This window comes from Topomyia yanbarensis, chromosome 2 (assembly GCF_030247195.1).
Source record: "Topomyia yanbarensis strain Yona2022 chromosome 2, ASM3024719v1, whole genome shotgun sequence".
Lineage (NCBI taxonomy): Eukaryota > Metazoa > Arthropoda > Insecta > Diptera > Culicidae > Topomyia > Topomyia yanbarensis.
Genome location: NC_080671.1, coordinates 151131956 through 151153432, shown reverse-complemented (window position 1 = coordinate 151153432; position 21477 = coordinate 151131956). Strand labels below are relative to the sequence as shown.

The following is a 21477-nucleotide window of genomic DNA, read 5'->3' as shown; positions in this document are numbered from 1 at the left end:
TGGAAAGTTGTGAAAATTAGGTCCACTATGTCAGAAAATTACTAATGAAAGTCTCGCAGTCAGGGCAGAGGCAGTCTATGGGAGGCTAGATTTCGCCTCTTTCTGGATTCCCCCGGGTTAACAAAAGATGTTCCCTCTGGTGGGTCGTCCGATTTTTGCTCAACGTCAGCCAAATGAGCAAAGGAATTTTCGGAAGGGTCTATGGCGAAGCATTCTTTAGAATTTATTTTGTGTATCCTACACATCATTTCATGTTATTCTGTAATTTTTTCATGTAAAAATATCGACAAGTGACTCGGTGATGAATCTTTTTGTAGAAAGTCCCGAAAAAAAAGATTTGCTGTATTAACTGCCATTCAAAAACTACTTAACCGATTTCAAATTTTGCATATTACACACTCTACGTAAAAAATACCCAACCGTTACGTTGAGTTTTTCAGATAATTTTTCAATTAAGTGTGCTGTCGCCACGTTGGAATAGGCTGAAGAAAACCCATAGTAAATATTTTTTGTGGCGTGAGTCCTGTCGCCTCGTGTGCGTACAGCTTATCTCAAGTGTCTTAAGAGGGTTAATCAAGTGTGAAGTTAAACCTGGCTGTACTTCTCGGAAAGAAACTCTTCGCGGATGATCAAAGGTTGTAATTCGGTCATTGCAACTATCTTCAATCGATTCCCCGGAATTTTTTAATTAAGAATTAATACATTTTTTCAGTCGCATTCAGCCTCTTACAGAAATCTAGAGTCATGGGGGTGGGTGAAGCCTAGTTGGTAAATCGATTGCCTTGTACGCAGCGCACCTGGATTCGAGTCCCGACCCCGCACATAGGGTTGGAAAATTTTCATAAGATATTTTTCTAACCCGAAGAGGCGAATGACTTTAAGGTTAAAACCTCTATAATCTAAATAAAAAAATGTAGAGCCATGTTTGACTTTATACTTGAGTTATGGGACTTTAATGTTCAACATCATGATGTACGGAAGCTCCAGCGTACGATCGTTTTTATCCAATTTTTACAAGAGGCTCATTCTTGCCGAGTTTTACGATTGAGAACTTCTTTAGCGATTCTTATGCTGAAGGATCTCAGTCCGACTTTAGCGCTTGAAGTTTATTTCTGATTTTTACATTTTAATATATTGGAAGCGAGTTTTACGAAGCATGTTCTATCCGTGCGACTTTCGATCTTGCGACTTAGTGCGACTTAGTTTTCGGTCGCTCAAATGTGACTCTATTAATTCACCGACGACACCAGTGTAACATCATAAAAGTAAATGCCAATAGAGAGCGAGTTAAAACACGTTTTAACTCGTAGTGTGAACGTAGTATTAAACTCTTCCAAACATTGTCCGTTCTTTTCCAAAGGAGACGCGACGTTTATTTTTCGTCGCAGCAACATTCGTAGCGCTATTCGGCGCACGATTCGTCGCAATGCATTTCTTATGGGATGAATGACACTTTAATAAAAGGTGGTGCAATTTTGTGTAAAAACCTTACTGTGAATAAAACATACGAAAACCTGAAACTTTACACTACGTTCATACTACGAGTTAAAACGTGTTTTAACGCTATCTTGATGACGTTTTTCTTGTTGTCAATTATTATAACATGTTCTAACTCTGTAGTTTGAACATAGTATTATCAACGTCGTTGGTATTATACTATGTTCACACTACACAGTTAAAAAATTCTTCACATTTCCTTTCGATCATGCCCATATGAGCCTGCCTAGTTCTAGTTTTCCGTTCTAAGTTTATAACTGATTCGCTCTAGAATACCTATCCGTCTTTCAATTTCATTGCTTTCGTTTCTCTTAGTCTCAAATTTGCCGAAAATAGCCAACAAAATCGATACAGTAGAACCTTGCGGCAATTAAAACATAATAACACAGTAAAAACATGTTATAATAATTAGCAACAAGAAAAATGTCATCAAGATAGCGTTAAAACACGTTTTAACTCGTAGTGTGAACGTAGTATTAGAAGCACAGTTTTCAGTCAGTTTTATGGACAAATTCAGTTAAAGTAAATAATTAGCACACATTAAACTTGGGTAATAAATATTTTACGCCGCTTTTGAGCATTTATTATCTAATGCGCCACGTCGATTCGTCGCATCAAAATAATTGAATGGCTCGTTTCCAATGAAACGTACAATATTGCTAAAAAACTTGTCTACTAGTAGGAAAATGCTTAGTAGGCGTCTACAAGCAACAATCAATTATTAAAACAACAGAAAAACTTTTAACTAATTCCATCAAAAACTAGTAATACAAATGCCCGCTTCAAATATTCTGTTAACCCCAGAAGAGAAGCTTAGCGTTACGCTGTGGGTTAACCAGTTCGAATTATCTACGTCGGTGAAAAAGCTTAGTCGTGACCTATCCGATGGTGGTAAGTTAACGTACGTCTTATTACTTTGAAATCATTCTTTTACTTTTTGTTGCAGTGCTAGTTGCAGAGATTTTACACCAACTGTTCCCCCGTATGGTAGATATGCATAATTATACTAGAGGATTTTCTAACGCCCGGAAACTGGATAACTGGAATACACTCAACAGAAAAGTTTTAAAAAAGTTGGACATTTATTTGTCCGATCCAATGATCCAATCAGTTTCTCATGAGGAACCTGGCACCATAGAAGCTATTTTGTTCGAAATTATGATGAAGGTCTATAATTATTGACTGGATTTCGAAGCAATAAGTAAACTAGATATACTATATTTGTATTGTTACATATAAACTCGGCTAAATCAGCTATATTTCTTTGAACTTTCTGTGGTTTTTTGTTTTCGTTGAGGTAACTTGTTTTCTATTCTCTTTGGTGTTTTGTTTTGTTGGCTTTGATGAAAATGCTGCCAGAATTCTACAGCTAACCACAATTATTAGACCAATTACTAGAGTGAAAAATGCAACCACATCTAACATTAAGTATTGCATCCAGTTAAGGTCGACCGAGATGGATTTGAGATGCTTGGCGCCTTTGTGACGGATCACATATTCAATCCAGTACATGGCTTCATCCATAGGAGGTACCAGATTATCGCGGAATAACTCAGATGCTTTTTTCGCTGACCGCGCAAAAGCCGGGTTCGTAAGTAATTCATTGATCCTAGAACCAAGTGTAATGACGTTGACATCCGCGAAGCTCAGCGAAAGAGCATAGCCAGAACGTTCCGCCTTCAAAGCATTTCGATGTTGGTCTCCGTAAAATGGAATGAATAGCATTGGAACACCGCGGTAAACGCCCTCCTGGGTACCGAACATTCCCCCATGAGTGATGAATAAAACTACGTTGGGATGAGCTAATATATCACTTTGTGGCAACCATTTCCGGACCATCACATTTTTAGGAACATTTGCCATAGTTTCATCCTCAAACTTCCACAGCACTTTCTGTTTTATGTTCCGAAACACCTCAAAAAATGCTTTCAGTTTGTCTTTTGGCATGTCGACACTCTTAACGTAAGATCCTAGGCTAAAGAAAATTACTCCTTCGCTTGCGGTGTTGAGGAACTTCAAAATGTCTCTCGGAAGAGAGTTGGCTGGTTTGATATGAGCACCGGCTACATTAACTAAACCGGTGATTGACGGCCTGGGAAGGGACATGGCGGTGTGACTGTTGATCAGCATCACGGAAATCGATTTTTCCAACTCGTAAACCGAGGTGAACGATTCTGGTCCTATGATTAATTCATATGTAATAAATACTGTATCTGCAACTGTTTTTTTCCACTTACCTTCGATAGAAGAGAAATATTCTTTGGCAAGCATATCCTGCCTAGGAAGGTAGTAATATTTACGTATCACAGCGTCGGCTGCTGAAATGAGAAAGTTATAGCATCGCTGACTGAAGCTCATGTCATCCATGTACAGCAGTATAGGATGAGGAACAAATGACCACGGCGTCATCAAGCCCATTGCTCGATCCATAAAATCAGAATAACCTAGTGTTCCTGAAATAAAATATATAATGCTTACTGTAATGTTGCCATAAAGTAAAAATACTAGAAGTACCTATAGTTACAATTGGTGCACGGTATTTATGCGCAAACATCAGAAATGCTTCTTGGAAAAACTGCTCCGAAATCACAAGATCAAATGTGCTGTCATCCTGTTCGATGAACTGCTGAACATTCGGGTTCTGTAACGCGTACTTAGTGGTCGATAGCCCCACGTTCCAGTAGAGAAACAGATTGGAGATATCGCTGCTATACTTCGCCTCAAATATATCCGATATTGGAACTGCAACAGATAGAATAAGCTAAAGTAGGCCTAAATGAATCAATCTCTATTTCCTACTCACAGTAGTACGGCATATCAAAGGGTGGGTCGATCAGGATCTCCGTGTAGTTGGGGTGTTGTTCGCTGGCAGCAAAGTTGGTGATGGCCGTCACTTCATGCTCCCGGTCCAGCAGCTCCTGGACAAAGTGTTCCAACCAAAGCCAGTGGCTGGGAGCCGGGAAGGGAACAAGTACTAGAATCTTGGAGCATCTTGCCGTAGAGCCAAATGCAACCAATGCTGTCAGTAAATATTGAATCAGTGTAAAATGCTGCAAGAATAAATTAAATCCAAATGAGATAACATTGAAGGGGGTTGATGAACTCCCGGCAAAGGTTGTGAATCGCATTATTTGGTTGGATGGTAGTGCAATAATATTACGTTATCAGCATTGGTACTGAAGGAATGTATAAATGGTATCGGTGTTCAGAGAGACCGGACTAAGCGGCATTGTATTGATTTCGAGAAAAAACGCGTTTAAAGTTTGAATTGCCGCATCCTTCACGGTATAATTTCAAATGTATTTTTGCCATAATTCTCGCTTATTGTAACATATTTCAAAACTGAAAAAAGTCGAATGTAGCTGAAGAATTTCTTTATCCACTGTTATCATTATCTCATTTTTTGAGATTTGGCGACTTAGTCCGGTCTGATTTAACACCGACCAAATATGATAAGTGGTCAGAAGAATCTTAATATTGAAGTGTCCTTATAGGCCGTCTCCGAATAGGTGTCACCAAAACAAATCTAATAGTAATAAAACTAATCAACCTTTTAACATCACTATCGTGTAAAATTTCCTTTTAACGTCACTATAGTGTAAAATTTGAACTTCTCCAGTATCTTGGAATCCTATCAGAGTGTTCAAGACAATGCGTTTATTCACTTTTAGCTCTAGGACTTGTTTTAAATTCTGTCAAGGTTCAACCTCTTTCAAACAAATTTTATAACGTTGTTAGCAACTGCTAAATATAAATACAAATGCTAAAACGACACGCTCAAAAATGTATTGTTTTCATTTCCCCAAAAACAGCCCAGCTGAAAAAAATTAGAACAAAAATTTGTTACACTTATTCTGAGACACCCTGTAATTTTTTTACACTTAGACAACATCAAAAGTTTTTTTCTTGCGTTTCTAAATTGCATCACAAGGAAATGTTCGTACAAAATTCACCCATTCAACCGGTCGTTTTCAAACTTTCAGGGAATATAATAAAACATATTATTAACCTTTTTCCATCATAGCCAAATCTAAATGCACGGTCCTTAACACTGTTTATAAGCCCAAGTAACAATTAAAATGCCTCGGGGATTTATCATTGTTTTATCCTGGTTTTATGAAGGAATCCTTGAAACCGGTGATTTTATTATGGTTTTATGCAGCTGTCATTTCATTCGTTCCTAAATTTCACTATAAAACTATGTTATGACTTCCACGATAAAGCTTTAGGTTACAAGTTTATATAGTGGTTGTAAAACGGTTCTATATACTTTGTTAAAACTGGAATAAAACTAACATACAACAAGAAATTAAGTTATAAGACAGTTTTATCGGAGATTATTGCACGTATTCAGGTTTTGGAATGTCTATATTAAAACCTCTTTAAAATAATTACTCTTATGAAAGGCATGAGCTATACTAAGGAGTTATAAAATTGTCATCAGAAGCTCGAATCTTTGTTTACTTGCATGTAATATAGTAACTGTAGTGCAACTAAGTTACTTCGAAAATTCCATTTGGAAATGGAATTTCTTCTGACCCAAAGCAGAAGACGAACCAAGTCAGGATTATTTCGTCTTTGCAGGATAATAAGAATTTCTGAACAACCGCTGAAATGGTTTGTTTTTCTCGTTTTTCCAGGATGATTATCAAGATGGTAAATAAAGGTGAGAGCTTTTTTGTGCGTGCTGTTGCAGTTGTCAATCACGAGAGGGTTGCAATGATTTGTTTTTTGGCTGTTTACAAAAATTGACTTTGCCGACAAAAACAGCCGTTGCAACAATTTTAAGAACCACTTCTCACATTATATTACAAAAAAGGAAGCCCATCTGCGTTTTAGTACTATAAACAATAAGCTCATACAAATGCATTTCGGTCTAGGGTCAGATCACTCTAGAAATGCATAACAAATTTGAATCCAACTTGAAAAACGCTTTTAATCCACCTAACAGTGTGATGAGACATTTCTTATAACTCTTATCACTCTCTTCGGATATTATATCGTTTGAGAACATTTAGAACTTGATGCTTCGCGATGTTTTCGATAACACATACTACATGGGATAGTGGCAGGACTCAGAGAATCGCCCAAATCAGCATAGGACAACATGAGTGCTAGAAATCTCAAACCAAATCAATGGGAAAGCGAAAAAATGGCCAATAAAATAGACATACAAACGAATTATTGCTAATGCTCTGTTAATAAAATATCTAAATTCCTCAATAAATGCATTGTGGTGGGAAAACTGAATTTTCCTAAAGGGGTTATGTATATTGTACTGAGCCAAAAAAATCGATTTTTTTTAATCGATTTGAAGTGTATACTTTACTCAAATTTACAACGCGACTGAGAACTAAGAAATCAACGCTTTTTCTTGAAAAAAGCGATAGTAGCAGTGATTAGGGTTCGTCGCGGTTGCGGTAATTACCGCAACCGCGCGGTATTTACCGCACCCGCACCGCAAAAACTGCGGTGCGGTGAGACACTTTTTCTCGCGGATGCGGTGCGGGAAATGAGCTTTTACCGCGCGGTATTACCGCAACCGCACTTAAAAAAATAATTGATAAAGTCTGCATCAAAAAGTGAATTAAAACTTTGACTTTTAGCATTTAAGAACGACGCAAATTATTACCTTACAATAGGGAAACATAATAAACATTTAATTGCTCTAATTTCCATGGACTTTACAATGATTTGAAAAGAAATCCGAATATAATCTATATTCAACCCATCGTTACGTACATTTTTAATTTGGCACCATTATATTTACGACATATTTTGAACATTTTGAAAAAATTACAAGCGAACCTTTTCAAATATATAAAATGCACAATCCAATCATTGAAAAACAATTGAATTGTACTGTCAAATTCAATTTAAAAAAGCCTCATTTCTCCCATTCCTCTTGGCAATCGTGAAATTATGAATCGTGTACGATGGCGTTTTCTCAACTGTAAATTTTGATTATTTTGGAGAACTTAAAGATGAACTTAAAAAAGTCTTAAGACTTAAAAACAACCCAAAGAATGAAAGTATCATCATCAAAACAAACGAATTTGGAGGAATCAGCAGTAAGGGAGACAAATGTTTGAAGAGCGTCCAAAATAAGCAGGGGTCCAAATTAGGCTGATAACTTTATTATTCGTTCTTCAACATCGTATTTCTATCTCTGTTGGTTTCTGTGTAAATTCGCAATGAATTTTCCTGCAGTTCGTTTTTAAGACTCCTTCTACATAACTTTTTTTCGCATACGTCCATTGTTCGTCCAACTGAGAATATTTTCTACCAATTTAACAACTAATATTTTTCAGTTAGGAGTATTTTGTAACTTTTTGAAATTAAAGCTTTCGAAGTAAGTATAGGGTATTTCGATTTTTTTGTGTTTCTCAAAGCCTCTTTTCATATTGCGGCAAGTGTCAAAGTTAGCCCAGATACCAAATTTTGCACAGGACAATTTTTGACCTCTACCAACTTCAATTGAAGTTTTTGCATTAGCATTATGGAAAAATATTAGAAAAACTACATAAAAAGGTAGATCTTTCGAACTAGCTATTAGAAAATTACAACTCATACAATTTTAAGGGTCCAATCTTAGTATTTTAATAAGAATACATTAACGTATTTTGTTCCTTAAATCCCCTATTTGTATAAACGTTTCTGCTGTATGCTGTAGATCATACATATTTTGCAGTTTTTCAAATGTCCTTCAACAACTCTGTACCGGTTGAGATGGGATGGATACCTGATCTGATATTAATTAAAAGTTTTCCTATTAATTGCAGCTGAAAAACGTTTTTGTATGTATAATGATGAAATACAGCTACATTTCATAGGACTTCAGTGCTATGCTAATGTTTACCTTGTTTCGAAAGTATTTATCTCAAGATGTACGGCATTTTATTAATAAAACTTGCAAAGTAGACATTTTTTAATAAATTTTTCATTCTGAGGAGTCCGTCAAAGTTAATGTTCGTGTAAATAGGAACTTATATATAGTTATACAAATAAATTAATATTTTTTCAACACACTTTTGAAAAATACAGATTTTTACCGCATTTACCGCATTACCGCGCGGTGCGGTGCGGTAAATGCAGTGCGGTTGCGGTAAGCGGTGCGGTTTTATTATTTTTTTTGCGGTTGCGGTGCGGACTATCCATTTACCGCCCACATCAGCACCGCGACGAACCCTAGCAGTGATACCATTCAAAGAAAATCAACAGTGAATATTTCCAGACTTGGTTTTATTTCCTATTTAAGAACTATTGTGTTTTTTACATCCTAGATTGCATGATTCAGTGATCGAAACCCAAAACTTCATAAAGTATTTGAAATTATTAAATTAAAATTTGTGTTTGCTATTGAAATTGACAAAATGATAGTATATATAGTATATAGTCCCTTTGGCGTTGGTTAATTTTTCGGTCCCACCTATCAGCATTGAAGTATCGCCCTTACGTTTTTTTACAATACCAATTTTACAATTTGTGGGAGTTTGGTGAGAATCGATCTTACTGTCCAAACCGCATAATTCCGAAACCGTAATTTTTGAAGTTTTAAAATTTTGCAGAATTAATTTTTCAGACAATAGTAACAGAGTTCGTGTCTTTAGCAAATTTGTTGAGACTTTATTGTAGTCATGAATATTAACCTGAGAAAATTCACCATAAATACTTCTTGGACGATATACCGTCAAAATTACTTTATCAAATGATGCGCTGTTCGTTTGTAAAACTCATCGAAGATACTAAACCTCCGAAATTGGCGGTTTCAAAATGATGCTATCTTGACCTTAAATTATTGTTTTGGAACATTTGACCTATACATATAATTGGTCATACAACAAAAATCAAATTCTCATCAAAATCGACCAGGACCTGCTAGAGTCGAATGGAAATCGTCATTTTTCATAAATTTCTCTCTACATTCGGAAAGTGTTATCCTCGTTATTAATCATATTACGTTTTCGTCTCAACTCGACGCATTCCCAAAATAAAAACCTATTTTGATCCACCTAGTGGTGCAATTGGGCTTTTCTTATTTGTCCAGACTACGACTCCATGGCTGGTTATGTTCAATACGATGGTGGAAATGAATAGTACATGTTCAGTACGATTTGCACATACGTACAATGGATCGACAGCCACGATCTTGAGATACTATGTGATACTGAAACATCGCTTGACCGCCGCTGGTTTCAAGCGATGTTTCAGTATCACATAGTAAGATCCGGGAGGTCCGGGTCCTGCCAAAAATTTTCTACTTGTTAAAATTTTTTAAACTAGTTTTAATTTTAAAACAGCAACCCCTCACTGCATACTCCCTCCGGGCCGGTATGATTGACGATTTTTAGAGTGATTGCATAACCTTTCTATATGAGAAAGGCAAAAAAGTCCAAAAAAATCAATTTTTGTCAAACATTATTTTTTCGAGTTTACATCAAATCTCAATGGTTCATGCATTATAAAGTCATTTGGCATCAAAAATACAAAATTGATTTTGAAAATTTTTCATTTCAGTTTACATGGGAATTTGCTGTGTGATTGCACTCTTCAACTCGTAACTCCGGAACCGGAAGTCCAATCAATAAAAAATCAATTGCAGCCGATGGGAAGGTTGTACCTTTCATTTGAGACTAACTTTGTGCAAATCGATCCAGCCATCTCTGATTAACAGAGGTCATATTTTTTCCACATACACACATACACACACATACATACATACACACACATACATTTTCCTATCTCGACGAACTGAGTCGATTAGCATATGACACTCGGCCCTCCCGGTCGGGATTAGATTGACGAATTTTAGAGTGAATGAGAAAGGCAAAAACATTTTTAGCAAATGTTTCATAGACATTAAATCAATTTTAACTTCGCTTTCTATTAAATAAAGACCCTCATTACAGTACATCTCTACAAAAGCGAGCTCAATTTGAAAAGAAATCTGAGGATTATGATTGATTACAGAACTCTGGAATTTTCTATTGGAATGTTTTCAGGCAGGAATTTGATATTGATGCTATTAGGCAACTATGAAATCAAGACCAATAGATCAATTACATATCAGGACCCCATTCCGACAATTTATCAAAAGTCCTCATGATGTTTACAACAACAGGTTATCAATGTACAGATCAGATAATTGTTATTGTAATATTGAATTAAATCAGTCTGCATCAATAAATTTTCAATTGCAATCCAATATATTTTTTGGGTGTGGTAGGGAAGGAAGTTGTTAAACCCCAAAACCTTCTCTTGGCTACGCCATTGCTTGGAGTTATTTACTTCACTTTCATTTTCCGATATGTTTCCGATCGATCCATTGGTTATAAGTTAGAAAAATTGCAGTCAGAAGGTTCGTACAAATGAACATTTTTGCACTGATAAGTTATCAAGTTCCTTCCAGACAACTTGGAAGTGTTCGGTGATTATTTCTAGCGGTTGTAGATAGAAAAATGAAATACAAAATTCTCTTAATCGTAATAATGTTTGGCTTATTTCAATGGATTATTACTATATTGAACAATAAATAGGCGACAAAAGGTAATCCACAAACAACAAGCCAAAACTTTTAAAGTATTCAAAATAGATATTTTATGTCTTCAGTAAAGTTATTCGCAAAAGTAAGAGCTACAAATTTGCTGAAGGCATCATTTCGATATAATCACTTCCAAGAAAATTTGTGAAAATATCTCACTCATAGGGAGATTAATCAGTAAAAGCATAATACCAAAAGAAAAGGCGTATTGCCTCCATTATATTCTCCGAAGATACTATTGACCTAAAATAAGCCGTTTTGGCGTTAATAATAGATTACATGTATTTGATCATATTTCTGGCAATAAGAAATGATAAAAATCTTTCGTCCGCATTCAATGTTAAATATCTCTTTTGATAATAGTCCGATTTCAACAATCTACAGCTTGTTTGAAAGGTATTCGTTAAAGCTGTCTAAAAACATATAAAGTGTTAATCTATGTTGTCAATTTCGGCAGATAATTTAAAAAAACTGCAAAAAACGCCATCTTTACACATTCAAACATTCATATCTTGGAAACTAAACATCAGAATCAAAAACAAATTAATAGCGTTCATACTGTTTTTTAGTTATTTTATTTAAAATTGGTTTGGATAAGATCAGTTCAGCCATTGCTGAGAAACACGAATGAGAATTTGTCCGTTACATACACACACACACAGACACACACACACACAGACATTGTCCCAAATCGTCGAGCTGAGTCGATTGGTATATAAGACTCGGCCCTCTGGGCCTCGGAAAAAATCTTGAAAGTTTGAGCGAATTCTATACATTTCTTTTATAAGAAATGTAAAAACGCATTTCATTTCCATTATTGCATCAACTTTCACTCTTTTGCCGAAACATTTGTTCAACAAACGTCTTACGCTGATCTACTTCGTTGGAAACTTTGTTGGAGTAGAATTAGTTTGTGGCACGGCTTTTACGTCTTACACGCAACGCATTTCAAATTCCTATTTCGATGGAAAGTAAATGTTTAATTTCGTTGATTTTTAAAAATGCATCTCAAGATCTGTCCCTAGATTTCGGAACATAATTTAAAGAAAATATCTGCGAATCTTTATCGAACGAGGACTATTGACAAATCTCGTGCTCGATTGGAATGACACTGACAGTAAATGGTGAACACACTATAGAGATGGCGAGTATTCAGTGTGTGTATTTTAATCTATTGCGCTACTCAAACTTGACAACCGCACCGTTACATAGTAAAAACCCCCACCTTCCATTTACCATCTTGGACAAAGTCACTGTCAAAATAATCAAAACCAGCAAGCTGTGATTTAGTCCAGCATAAAACTTGTCACTCTCAACATAGATGCATAAGTGCCATGATAAACACGCTTTCTATATGAATTTCTCAGTTATGACCGTTTTAGGATGAATTGTCTTATGAAAGAATTATTCAAGTATACCAAGTTTTATTAAAAAAAATGTCGCCTTGAAGCAAATATAGCAAAGTGCGAAGTAAAATTTCTCAAATATACGCCTTCTTGTTCGTATGAAGGGTGGAATCAAACGTTTTGAGACATTTTTTTGAAAGAATCTGCACTTTTTAACAAAACATTTAACATTTTTTACTAAAACTTGGTTAAGTGTTGTTTCAATATTTGCAGAAAAATATTACCAAATGCTCTTTTTAGTAGAATTCATGGGGCGCATTTATTTTGCGTTGCTCTTTCATGATGTTTCACCATAAATCCTTAACGGCATGCCTTCAAACACGCATGGGTGTGTTATGAACAATAATAAAATTCTTTTAATCACTATTCTGAAAAAATGTATACCTTACAACATGGCATTTTGTTCGATGATTGGCATCATGCGATGTTAAGGGATAAAACCACGATGAAATTTTATTTAATACATCTAATCAGTGTAAAAACTCAGTTTAAAACTGAATGTTCTAACATGGATAGCATACGAAGTTTTATGGACTTCTTCAGGAAGACTTTACAGTTTTATGATGGTTAAATAGCGCTCATATAGTGGTTTTCCACACTGCTAGGTCAGGAGAAGGTTTTATGCTGTTGGTTTAATATCACATCTAAAGAGTAGAATAGAACTGTAATAAAACTATTACTCCTATGATAGTTTGCATAACAAGTTCTACTGATTACAATAAAACTGGGCCAATTTGTCATAACATGGGTTTATAGCAGCCTCCAGGAAGTACATAAGACCATAAAGTTAGCATGGGAGGTTTTAAACATTAGTTTTATTAAACGCTATAAAACTTCAATATAACCAAAATTGTTACTTGGGAAGGTCTTGTACAACGTTTAAGCCAACTAGGGTGCTACCGGAGTGCCTTTTTCATAATGACCTAGTATGTATCAGTTGGCTGCAATTCCGTCGCTTGCTACCGCTCTAAGGAATCGAAAAAAAACTTTTATTTTTGGCATAGCCGCCATCCTGTGTCGAAAAAATTTGAAAATTTTAATTTTTGTGTATCAAAACCAGAGTTAAAAATATTCAAATTCATTGAATGAAAATTGATCATATTCAGCCACATTTATTTTCAATATTCAGTGACGCAGCTGAAAACGTCAAACGAATAAACCTCCCATTCATCCATGCAGATTTTCATTCGGCTCCGATTATTACACGAAGCGACCGTGCAGCAACGAATCAAACGCGTCAAAGTAGGCTCTGGCACAATGTTGACGATGATGATTGTTGTTTCGTATGCTTTATAGGCATTTTCCTAGATAATTAGTGGAATGAATATATTGTACGATATTCAACTGAATGAATAAGATGGATAGTTCAATGAATATTTTTTCTATCCACCGCGAGTCGCAACAGATTCATTTTCAGCCGTCAAAAAAGATCTTCGATTATTTTTAACTCTGATCAGAACTAGTATTTTAAATCCCATTTTACAAGATCTCGGTTCACCTATTCATTGCCTCAAGAATTTTTTTTGAAATATGCTTATTTTTTCGTGCTCTACAGTGGTGTAACCTCTAAACTGCCCATGATCGCATATCAGTCCCATAAAGATAGGAAATCCCATATAAAACGGGACAACTATGCGATCATGGGTAGTAAAGGTCCGTTGGCACGAAATTAACCTTCTTAGCCTTGTATAACTTCAGAACATCTTTCGAGTAATGGCATGACAAATCCGACTAGAAAAGCACAGAGCCCTCCTGAGACCTCTTAAGTGGAAGTAGATGCTTTTGAAGGTGTTCTTTCGAGTACAGCTGTCGGTTGTCCCGAATACGGTGCTCAGCTTTCCAAAGAAGCAAATTGCCTGCCAAATCATATATTTTCCGGCAAACGTAAACATTTTCTGTTTTCTAACTTCCCCAGTGACGCCAAAATAATGATGAACACTGCCGAAAAGGAGTTCATCGTGATTCGGCGTCTTTTGGACTTTTATGTTTTTTGCATCTTGCACAAAAGTTTCGCTTAAACGTGGTTTTAATATTCACAAAACGAATGATAACGATGTAAAATCCATTTAAACGAAGCTTGCTGGCTGATTCATAATCGAACGATCTCAACCTAAAGATAGGTACTCAGCATCCTACGAAGAAGCTACTTCGTACTGTTAAATCGACTAGGGGAACCCCTTGGTGGAGGGCTGAGCTTGAAAGAATGAAGAAAGTTATGAGAAGAGCTTGGAACCGGCGTCAGCGTGATGACTCCAGGGCTTTCAGGTCAGCTCGTAGTGCATATAAGAAATGTGTTAGATCTGCAGAACGGGCTGGCCGGCAAACGCTATGCACTAATGTCTCTAGTCTGAACGAGGCTAGCAGGTTAAATAAGATTCTCTCCAAATCGAATGATTTTCAGATGAACTCCTTAAAAACCAGAGATGGTGTTTAACAGATGTTCTTAATTGTCTCTTCGACACACACTTTCCAGGTTGTATCGATTCGGAGTTGAACAATGTTCACAGATCTCATTCTGGTGATTCGGACTCGTGGGCGTTAGCACGCACATTGGTTTCCACTGAATCGGTTAAGTGGGCAGTTGACAGCTTTGCTCCATACAAATCACCCGGAAAAGATGGAATACTTCCCGTGCTACTGCAAAAGGGATTTGATATTCTTAAACATGTCTTGAAAACGATTTTGCTTTCCAGTCTTGCTACCGGGTATATCCCGAAAGCATGGCGAGATATAACTGTTAGATTTATTCCCAAAGGGGGGCGCTCAAGCTATGAAGAAGCCAAGAGTTTTAGGCCTATCAGCTTAAGTTCTTTTCTTCTGAAAGCTTTGGAACGGATAATCGATCATCACATCAGGAACGTTAGTTTAGTTGAATATCCACTGCACAAAATGCAACATGCATATCAGTGTGGGAAATCCACGATCACTCTGCCTCACGATGTTATTTACAACATTGAGCAAGCCTTCTCGCTCAAGCAATCTAGCTTGGGTGTATTCCTAGATATTGAGGGTGCTTTTGACAATGTGTCCTTCCAGTCTATTCTGAAAGCGACGCGCGGTCATGGGATACCTGCATGTATCTCAGGTTGGATAAACGCAATGCTTAGTAACCGCATACTTTGCTCGTCACTGCGACAGGATGAGATACGGAAATTGAGTATTTGCGGTTGTCCTCAGGGCGGCGTTCTGTCACCTTTGTTATGGAACTTAGTAGCTGACGGCTTGTTGAAGAAACTCAATGAGCTTGGATTTCCAACCTACGGGTTTGCTGACGATTACCAAATACTAATTACTGGATTTTGCATCGGAACAATCTTTGGCTTAATGCAACAGGCATTTAGAGCTGCGGAACAGTGGTGTCGACAAGTTAAACTATCAGTTAATCCAAGCAAAGTCAATGGTTTTTTTCACGAAGAAGCAAATAACAACCGGGGTTCGTCCCTTGCAGTTCTTTGATTCTGAGCTACTGTGTGCAGATCAAGTCAAATACGTTGGAGTCATATTGGATTCCAAACTGAATTGGTCTGCTCACATTGAGTTCAGAGTCAAGAAAGCGTGCATGGCCTTCGGGCAGCGCAGACGAACTTTTGGAAAGACCTGGGGTCTCAAACCTAAATACATCTGTTGGATTTACACGGCAATTGTACGTCCAATACTGTCATACGGATGCCTTGTGTGGTGGCAGAGGGGAGAGGTGGTGACAGTCTAGTCAAAGCAAAACCATCTGCAAAGAATGGCGCTCATGGCGTTGACTGGTGCTTTCACCACGACTCCGGCTGCTGCTCTTGAGGCACTTCTAAATATCAAACTATTACACATACACCTCAAACAAGAAGCACTATCATGTGCATACAGACTGCAGGTTACTGGGCTTTGGAACAGTAATCATGTTGATCTTGCTAACAGTCTTACAAGATTGTGGTCACAAATGGTTACATGGGGTGAAGATATTCTTGCTCCCAGCTGTTACACTCACTTGTAGTTTTCCTTACAGGGCATTCCATGTGAAGATTCCCTATTGAGAGGCGTGGTTGTCTGGCTATATGGAAAGACAACAACAAACGCAAGTGGTCTGTTACACTGACGGTTCTCTGATGGAGGGACGTGCTGGTGCTGGTGTCTACTGTCGTGAAATGAGATTGGAACAATCTCACTCACTAGGTAGATACTGTACTGTATTCCAAGCAGAAATTTTTGCGATTATGTGCGGGGTGCAATCGGCCCTTCAACTGAGTTTGTCCGGCAGAGTTATAAACTTCTGCTCCGATAGTCAGGCTGCAATCAAGGCCATTAGCTCAGACAAATCCCGGTCCAAGCTAGTGATCGCGTGCCGAACCCAAATCGAAGAACTAAGCATTGTCAACACACCTTGTCTGGGTGCCCGGACATTGTGGTATTACTGGAAATGAATGGGCTGACGAATTGGCCAGGGCAAGTTCAGCGATTGACTTCGTTGGTCCTGAGCCCGCGCTGCCAATTTCGACAAGTTGGATAAGGGAAAAAATACGGTCCTGGGCTTCGTCCGAGCACCGCAATTATTGGAGAAATCTACAAACGTGTCGCCAAACAAAGGCGTTTCTAGAACAACCATGCCCAGTGGTTTCGAAAAATCTCTTACATTTTTCGAAGCTCCACTGCGGCATGCTGACCAGGGCTTTAACCGGCCACTGCAAACTCAATTATCACATGGCAACTATTCAGCGCGCTGAGTCTTTTTCATGTGATCTTTGTGAATCCGACTACGGAACCTCATATCATCTGATATGCAACTGTCTAGCGGTAGCGCTATTGCGATTTCGAGTCTTCAGCCGTCCTTATATAGACGAAACCATGTTTGGACGACTGAAACTCAGAGACATACTAAAGTTTCTTATCCAATGTTGTAAAGAGCTTTAGACTCATTCGCAGGCAAGTGGAACTGCTTGTCAGTTTAACTTACCTGTTGTTTATTTTTGTTTTGTGCTGTTATTTTTCCCACCCTTCCAATTCTACTTCCCCACATTTCCTTGTCCTTCCCTTCCGCTCAGGAAATGATGAAAACACACGGCAAGGCACAAATCCCCGACTATATACGGGGAACGTGCCATTTGAGTCAATATATTCTGATTCCTGATGATCCATAATCGAACGATCTCAACCTAAAGATAGGTACTCAACTGCAAACAACGATTCTTCAACATATTTTATTAAGGGTGAAAAAATTAGAAACTCCAATAAAAATACTCGATTTAAGCCAAATCTGCGATAGGGTGTGGAGACTATTTTCGCCCTATTTCTATTATCGCCCTATCCATTTGAAGCCGTTAGTTAGAGCAGCGTCTGCCATCTTTGTTCAACGCATTGGCCCATATGGTAGTGCGAAAATAGGAGCATTCGTTTCGAGTTTTCGTGGCGCTCAAACAGAAGTATTTCCCCATTCTCAGGACATTTTTGATGTTAAATTGGTTCTTGGGAACGAAGCAAGGATACTGATGCCAATTTATGTGCATTCCATCGACTGTAGACTGCGTAATTAATAGAATAGTGTGGCACCCTCCCTAATGGGGCGAAAATTAAGTCTTTACCCTATTTGCTTTATATTCCGATAAGTAACTTAAAAAAAACTGAAGCAATTTAGTTGGCCCCGATTTCGTACCACTTGTTGATCGGTAGTAAGTGAAAATAATGCTAGCTTACTCTGGTTCTCCTGAAATGATGCAGATTGACGAGAACCTGCTCGGAACGTAAACAAATGTCTAAAATTAAAATCGTTTACTTCTTCTTAGCTAAAATTAGTACCGTTCGCTTTGACCACAATATAAAACTTGGCACTGGCGCTGAATTGACCTATTTCAACCAAATTTGATTAGTATTCACTGTCAATGTCACACGATACGCATGGTGTCACGTAAACACGCGTGCAAATTACACTATTATAGTGATACATCCAATCTCACTTCGAATCTGTTTGCGATTTAAGGGACTGTAGGTAATTGATTACTAGTAGCATCAGCTGTCGATATTATAGCAGATTTACTTTAACTGACGTACCATTGTCCTGACCTCGTTGTTGTGTGGACTATCGTACAATCTCGCTGGATCAAGTATCCTTATTTATCTTTTCACAAATTATATAATCTGAATTCCACTAAACTGTCTTTCTAGCGCCGGTCGAATACTGACGCGCACCCGCTCCAATAGGTCGTCTGTTCACCCTAGTGTCCCGCCGTGAACTGTGGGATATCTGAGTTTCACTTAATTTATGACGCCAAGCTGTGTATATTCGATTTCGTCATAGTAAACAAGGGTGCTTCCTCGCAGGCAGCAGGTGACATCTTCTCGTCAAAAAACCAGCAAAGTTGTGAACGAGAATAGATCGGCCGGTCGAAACATGAAACTGCCGGTCGGCGATCCGCAGCGACGATCATCACTGGCGGTGATTTCGATTGCGTCTAACCTCTGGCACTGCTACAAAGATATACTATTTAATTCACCAGGCGTCTCCATAATGTTTATCCAAAACGTGCCTTAACTCTTTCAGTTGTATTTTTACACATTTATCTGATAGCAAGTTCAATGAATTACGTGCTCTATGAGCTTTTTTTTGCCGAAGCGGTGGAAACGTTTTTAGTCTTTACAGCACTACATTACAGAGATTAACGGCAACGCGCACCATCAGCGTTGTGCTGTGGTGGAGCACTATGCGATTCAAAGGCCGGCGATCAACTGAGGGAAACCGCTTGCGGCTGTTCGTCTCAGATGTTCTCCCAGAATGAAAAGCAGTGCAATGTAGTGTATAGTAAAAAGCAGTAAGTAGTTGTGGAATAGTGCCGTTGAGATTGGGGTTTATCGAGGGGTTAATGTACAGTTAGTGATTACAACGAAATTGGTAATTAATCAGATAACGGTATTATTTACAATACTACTGTTGAATTCCACGAGAAACCTATCATTGTTTTAATTGAAATATGACAATCGGTTTAAAATGTTGAGTTCCAACATTCAATTAAAATTTTTTTCTAGAATTTGAAGCATAGAATATGTCTGGAATCAGAAATTATTGTTAGAATTTCTAATTTGCAAGATTGCAGACGATGTTCAAATATTCTACACCATATTATAAGACAATAATTTAATGCTTTCTTTCCCTAGTTGTGCGCTATAGACGGCATAAACCAGCCATCTTATATTCGATCCATGTTTCTCTAGCAAATATCAATTTACTCTACTTATTTTGCATTCGATATGCATTAACCGATAATTCAAAATTCCAGCCTTTTTATAAAGTTATTTAAGTTGAACTTTAGATACACATGAATTTGATTTAGATTGGTATAAGAATGTTAATTAAGGTTGAACAAAGAAAGCGCAAAAATTGAAAACGAAAAAAGCAGTTTTTTTCCACACCGTGTGTTAGATCTTCATAAAAATCAATCAGCAGTACTGTAACAACATTCTACATAAGCTGATTGATTTTTATGTAGATCTAACACACAGGGTGGATAAAACTGCTTTTTTCGTTTTCGATTTTTGCCCATTCTCTGTCCATCCTTAAATTAGCTTACATTAAGTGCGATAAATCTCTTAAACTAAGAAGCAAAAGTTTTTTTAAATATGTGCACTGTGTTCACATAATTTAATCTAGATACAACTTAAAAATATTATTTTTTTTTGAACATCTGGCTCATAATAATATTTCACGGTTAAACGTATATCTAGTTATTTTATTCACTGCAATTGCAAACCGTATCGTTGAACAATTTACTATAAATTCAGAACACGCTATGAAGCGAAACAGCTGGTAGAGAATTGTTTTCATGACGAAAGTATGAAAAATGATTCACTGCCTTACAAATTTTAACGATTTACATTATGGTGGAATGATACTTGAGTAACAAAAAACTTTGGTTGTGTTTGTGTAAGCATTCGTGTGCGATTCAATAGGAGATATGTTATTGATGGATCCGTACCTGTTCATTATTCGTGCTCGTGAAAGAATTCACAAAACCATAAAATAAGTTTCCACTTCCAATTTACTGTTTATAAAGTATGCAATATCGTGCAAGGTTTTCATATTTTACGTAAACAATCTCACAGAACTCAGAATATTATTCCGGAGCCATTTTTGGTTTGTGAATAGGTTCAGGTTGTTTACAACTATCTTGCATATTCATGATTTTTTCCACAAATTTCGAAGAAATCTTTAATAGTTCACTTACCTACAACTGTACTCATGGCTCAAAATTTTCATGTGAACAATTTCACGAAATGTGGAAAATTAGCATTTTTTCATTTTTATTCTGTAAACTTGTTCATCAAATAGAGCATGCATGTCCCGAATTCTAGCGACCTGTCAATTGTTCGATCAGCAGATAAAAGAAAACTATTGGGAATTAAATTACTCCAACTTTTAAAAATTCTGACTGCTTGCTATCATGAACACGAGTCACATTCTTCAGCACCTGCGACACGCGCATCTTTCTCGATTACACACTAGAGTGGCTCGACATATGGCATTTTTCAGCACAGCACTTTTTGAGTTCCTTTTGTGGTCCCAAATTCATCTGCAAAATTTGGGAGCATTTGCGTTAATAAAGATCGTTATTTCATTCAATATGAAAAACCATCTTTATAAAACTATAGTTCAAACCATGGTTAACAACTTTGTCGAAGACGCTAACTAGCTACGAGTTTTCAAAAAATAGTTATAACGATTTTAAAACATATGGTTCAATCCAAATGCAGAAATTCATTATTTCTCCCAACACTGCCAGTACACCACCGTCATCGACATTTAGAACTTAAATAAATGAGAATATATTCATCACAGAGACTTGGTATCTTTGAATGAAATGTTCAGAATGAATTGCTGAATAACATAGACGTAGTCAGAAAATGAAAAGAAGAAGGGGAAGGGGGCTTGTGTACTCCCCAGTACTCTTTTTTAGATTGTTTTGTATAAGACAACCCCTACGTTGAGTTTTTGAGATAATTTTTCAATTAAGGGGTTTTTTTTACATTTCTTATAAAAGAAATGTATAGAATTCGCTCAAA

At 37.1% G+C, this 21477-nt stretch overlaps 2 protein-coding genes across 2 annotated transcripts; one reads left to right on the top strand and one right to left on the bottom strand.

Annotated features, from left to right (window-relative positions):
* Window positions 1-2199: 2199 nt before the first annotated feature.
* On the top strand, window positions 2200-2793 carry LOC131681756 (sperm flagellar protein 1-like). The gene is made up of 2 exons (XM_058962766.1): window positions 2200-2388; window positions 2444-2793. Exons 1-2 carry the CDS (start codon window positions 2271-2273, stop codon window positions 2677-2679), a joined length of 354 nt encoding a protein of 117 aa, XP_058818749.1. The 5' UTR covers window positions 2200-2270; the 3' UTR covers window positions 2680-2793.
* LOC131681754 (UDP-glycosyltransferase UGT5-like) lies at window positions 2718-19136 on the bottom strand. The gene is made up of 5 exons (XM_058962763.1): window positions 18475-19136; window positions 4301-4547; window positions 4012-4239; window positions 3735-3950; window positions 2718-3677 (listed from the first exon to the last, which is right to left on the bottom strand). Exons 1-5 carry the CDS (start codon window positions 18475-18477, stop codon window positions 2752-2754), a joined length of 1620 nt encoding a protein of 539 aa, XP_058818746.1. The 5' UTR covers window positions 18478-19136; the 3' UTR covers window positions 2718-2751.
* Window positions 19137-21477: the final 2341 nt, after the last annotated feature.

Excerpts from the sequence above, each read along its gene's own strand:
- LOC131681756 (XM_058962766.1), top strand. The coding sequence starts at position 2,271 with ATGCCCGCTTCAAATATTCTGTTAACCCCAGAAGAGAAGCTTAGCGTT. Across the intron at positions 2,389-2,443 it reads TCGTGACCTATCCGATGGTG|TGCTAGTTGCAGAGATTTTA; the intron begins GTAAGTTAACGT and ends TTTTTGTTGCAG.
- LOC131681754 (XM_058962763.1), bottom strand. Across the intron at positions 4,240-4,300 it reads CTTTGATATGCCGTACTACT|TTCCAATATCGGATATATTT; the intron begins GTGAGTAGGAAA and ends TATCTGTTGCAG. Across the intron at positions 3,678-3,734 it reads ATATTTCTCTTCTATCGAAG|GACCAGAATCGTTCACCTCG; the intron begins GTAAGTGGAAAA and ends AATTAATCATAG.